This window comes from Alnus glutinosa, chromosome 4, assembly GCF_958979055.1.
Source record: "Alnus glutinosa chromosome 4, dhAlnGlut1.1, whole genome shotgun sequence".
Lineage (NCBI taxonomy): Eukaryota > Viridiplantae > Streptophyta > Magnoliopsida > Fagales > Betulaceae > Alnus > Alnus glutinosa.
This window is the reverse complement of record NC_084889.1, coordinates 10,190,723-10,193,986: the sequence shown is the minus strand read 5'-3', so window position 1 is coordinate 10,193,986 and position 3,264 is coordinate 10,190,723. Positions and strand designations below refer to the sequence as shown.

The window sequence follows — 3,264 nt, the reverse complement described above, 5'->3', positions numbered from 1 at the left end:
TCATAAAGTATACAAGATAATTCTATTATGGCCCATGAATTACTCCATACAATCAAAAATCAAAACAAGGTTATGGAGGGCTTATGGCTGTCAAGATTGATATGGAAAAAGCTTTTGATCATATGGAATGGTCATTTCTCTTAGCCATCTTAAGTAAACTAGGCTTCCACCCTACATGGATAAACTGAATTCGGGTTTGTGTCTCCTCAATGTCTTTCTCCATCTTAATCAATGACAACCCGTTTGGGTTATTTGCTCCAACTAGAGGACTTCGTCAATGAGATCATTGAGGGTGACTCTCAAGTAATTATTCTATCTATACAATATTCTCATAGTTCTCTTGATTGGCACATCTCATCTTTTATTTATGATATCATTAACTCTCTTCCGGTCTTCATCTCCTGGAATGGTAGAAAAGTTAAAAGATGTACAAATTTCTATACTCAATTAGTAGCACATTAAGTCACGGCCAAATCTTTTTCTGACCGCATTTCCACTGCTACCCCCAGTCCCTATTGTAAGTGGGAAAGACCCACCTCCTATTAGATTATTAAGTTGTTGGAAAATGCTACACTTACACCCAAAGTTTCACACCCTGATTTGGCATTTCCATGTAAGTTTTTTTTTCATTAAAACAAAACACTCTCTCTCTCTCTCTCTCTGGCGAGGAAGGGATCTGAAGTTCGGGACGACGGGGGAGAGTGCCGGACTCGGGAAAGACGGATTTCTGGCATGGGTTTCTTGGATCCTGCCGAAAATCCAAAAGAGAGAGAGAGAGAGAGAGAGAGAGAGAGATATCCAGCTAGAAAAATGAGCACACCAACTGGATCTCTCTCTTTCGCAAGTGGTCGGGTTTGGGTCGTGGCAAGAGAGAAAGAGAGATCCGGCCAGAAACCCACGTACACCTGCCGAATCTCTCTGTAGGAGGTCAGGATTAGGCTGGGGTCGAGAGCACTAGATCTCTCTTTCCCTCACCGAATCTCTCCTTCTCTTTGGTGGTATGGGTATGAGTCAGGGTTGAGAGCACCGGATCTCTCTTTCTCTCACTGGAGTGATTGGGGTGCTGGTGGCTTGGCTACCAAAAAAAAAAAAATCTCACTGTAAAAATGAGTGTGAAATTTTGAATGTAAGCGTGACCGCCCTCTTAAGTTGTTAGTTTCTTTAAGTTTGGGAACTGCTTGTTTCTTGTTCAATGTTCTTCAAAAAAACAAAGATGGAGATTTTTTATCATTTATCTTCCATTGAAAACCATTAGAAAAGAAATTGATATCCCCAAGTTTTTCACATGCTCTCTAAATTAATTGCAAGTCACCACTCAATCACATCTCCAACCCCAAGTCAGTCGACAAGCAAACAAAATTATTTAGAACCTTTTCGCTTCTCGCTCCCAAACAAAACTTTGAGTGTCCGATTTTCCTTTCAATTACATGGAAGCAAACAAAATCGGTTGTCATCTCTGTCCATCACTATTAATCAACTTGGACCTTTGAATCAGCCCCTCAGAGAATTTAATGGAAGATAAGTAGGCTAAATATGTCCACTGCAACATAATTTAAATGCACAGGTTTCCCCAAACTCTCATTCCCTCCCTCCCTCCCTCCCTCCCATTCCCATCAACCATAAAACGACACCGTCTCCTCCCTCTTCTTACAAACCCCATTATGTCCCACTGTACACTACCAAAATTATTTTCAATTGTATTCTAAAAAAAAAAAAAAATAGGGGGAACGGAACTTAAAAAAGAAAAACGAAATTGAAAAAAAAAAAAAAAAAGATCGATTTCTTCTTCTCTCTCGTTCCTTGAGGGTCGGGACTCATTTCCCAATAAAAAAAGAAGCCGAGTACTAAGAGTAGAGTCTAGAGTCTGTTTGGCTACTCGATCTTGCTAATCCCAATCCGCTTCACCACGGCGTTCCTAACAGCTTCGGTCTGCAAATTACACAGCCCGTTCTGCTCAATCCCGGACATGTAATTCCTCACTTCCGTTCTGATCATTTCTTGCATCACAGACAGGAACTCGGAACTGAAAAACGGCTTCTCGTACCCGTTCTGAGCTGCCAACAGAGTTTGCTGCACCGGTACCGGTGGCTGCACCACTTGAGTGGGACTCGCAACCTGGTTGGATCCTGTGCCATGGTTCGAGACCTCGCACAAATCCGATCCGGGAAGAGAGAGACTCAGAGAGGTGGGCGGATCCGTATTGGAAGACGAGGCCTCAACATGCTGAGTCGGTGGAACCAGAGAGGCGGTCCTGGCCAAAGGTCTGAAGACGTGCGACGGTGACATACCGGGCAAACTCGAATCGCTCAAATCGGATCCTGATGGGCTACCCGGGTTCAGGTACAGACCCGAGCCGGCTGTACCCGATCCCGTACCCGCACCGACACTAGCCGATCTCTTGAGAGGCTGTTGCGCATGTGCGTCGTCGTTTAAATCTTCGGTCATGGATGAGCATTTGCGCTTGAGGGTGGAGTTCCAGTGGTTCTTGATGGCGTTATCGGTGCGACCATTGAGGAGGCGAGCGATGGTGGCCCACTTGTTGCCGAACCTGGCGTGGGCCCTGATTATGGTGTCGTCCTCGTCCTGGGAGAAGGGTCGGTGCTCCACCTCCGGGGAGAGTTGGTTGCACCAACGTAGACGGCAAGACTTGCCGGATCGACCAGGGATCGACTTGCTTATCAGAGACCAGTTTCTTGGGCCGTAGGTTTGGACGAGTCGCTGCAACGCTTCGTCTTCCTCGGGGCTCCATGGACCTTTTATCCGATCCACATCCTTCCTTGTGGACGCCATGGAATGAAACTCTAACCTAACTTTTGAACAAAAAGGAAAGCAATAATAAATAGAGATTTGTCTGATTTTTTGGATATTTGAAATGAAAAATAATCGTCGGTAAAGAGGTTTTGTGGGAGAGAGCTTGGGAGGTGGGGGAGGCCGAGCCTCGCCTTCTTCATAGAGAGAGAAGTGTGTCGTGAGAGTGAGAGGGTATATATAAGAAAGGATAACTATGACTGGTTGAGCCGGTTGTAGTGACCGGTCATGGCCGTTGAGCTTTAGGGATTCTTCCAGGCAAGGCAGTTACTAGCATACAGCTGTCAAACAGACACGCGTCCCCTCGTAGCCCTTCCAGCGTACACGTATAAATAATAATCACTCCCTCACTAGACCGTTCCTCTGAAAACTGGCGTGCGTACTGTTCCAACTATACACGACGTCAAATTCACACCATAAAACCTTCTTCTCCCCCGTTATAATAACAAGACAACA

General features: G+C 45.3%; 1 protein-coding gene across 1 annotated transcript; it reads right to left on the bottom strand.

Moving 5' to 3' along the window:
- Positions 1-1,348: 1,348 nt before the first annotated feature.
- Positions 1,349-2,961, bottom strand: LOC133865842 (transcription factor MYB44-like). The gene has a single exon (XM_062302335.1). The coding sequence runs from the start codon at positions 2,788-2,790 to the stop codon at positions 1,873-1,875; it is 918 nt and encodes a 305-aa protein (XP_062158319.1). The 5' UTR covers positions 2,791-2,961; the 3' UTR covers positions 1,349-1,872.
- Between the last annotated feature and the right edge of the window lie 303 nt (positions 2,962-3,264).

What these genes read in the sequence shown, in the direction of transcription:
- LOC133865842 (XM_062302335.1), bottom strand. Translation starts at nt 2,790, where the DNA reads ATGGCGTCCACAAGGAAGGATGTGGATCGGATAAAAGGTCCATGGAGC.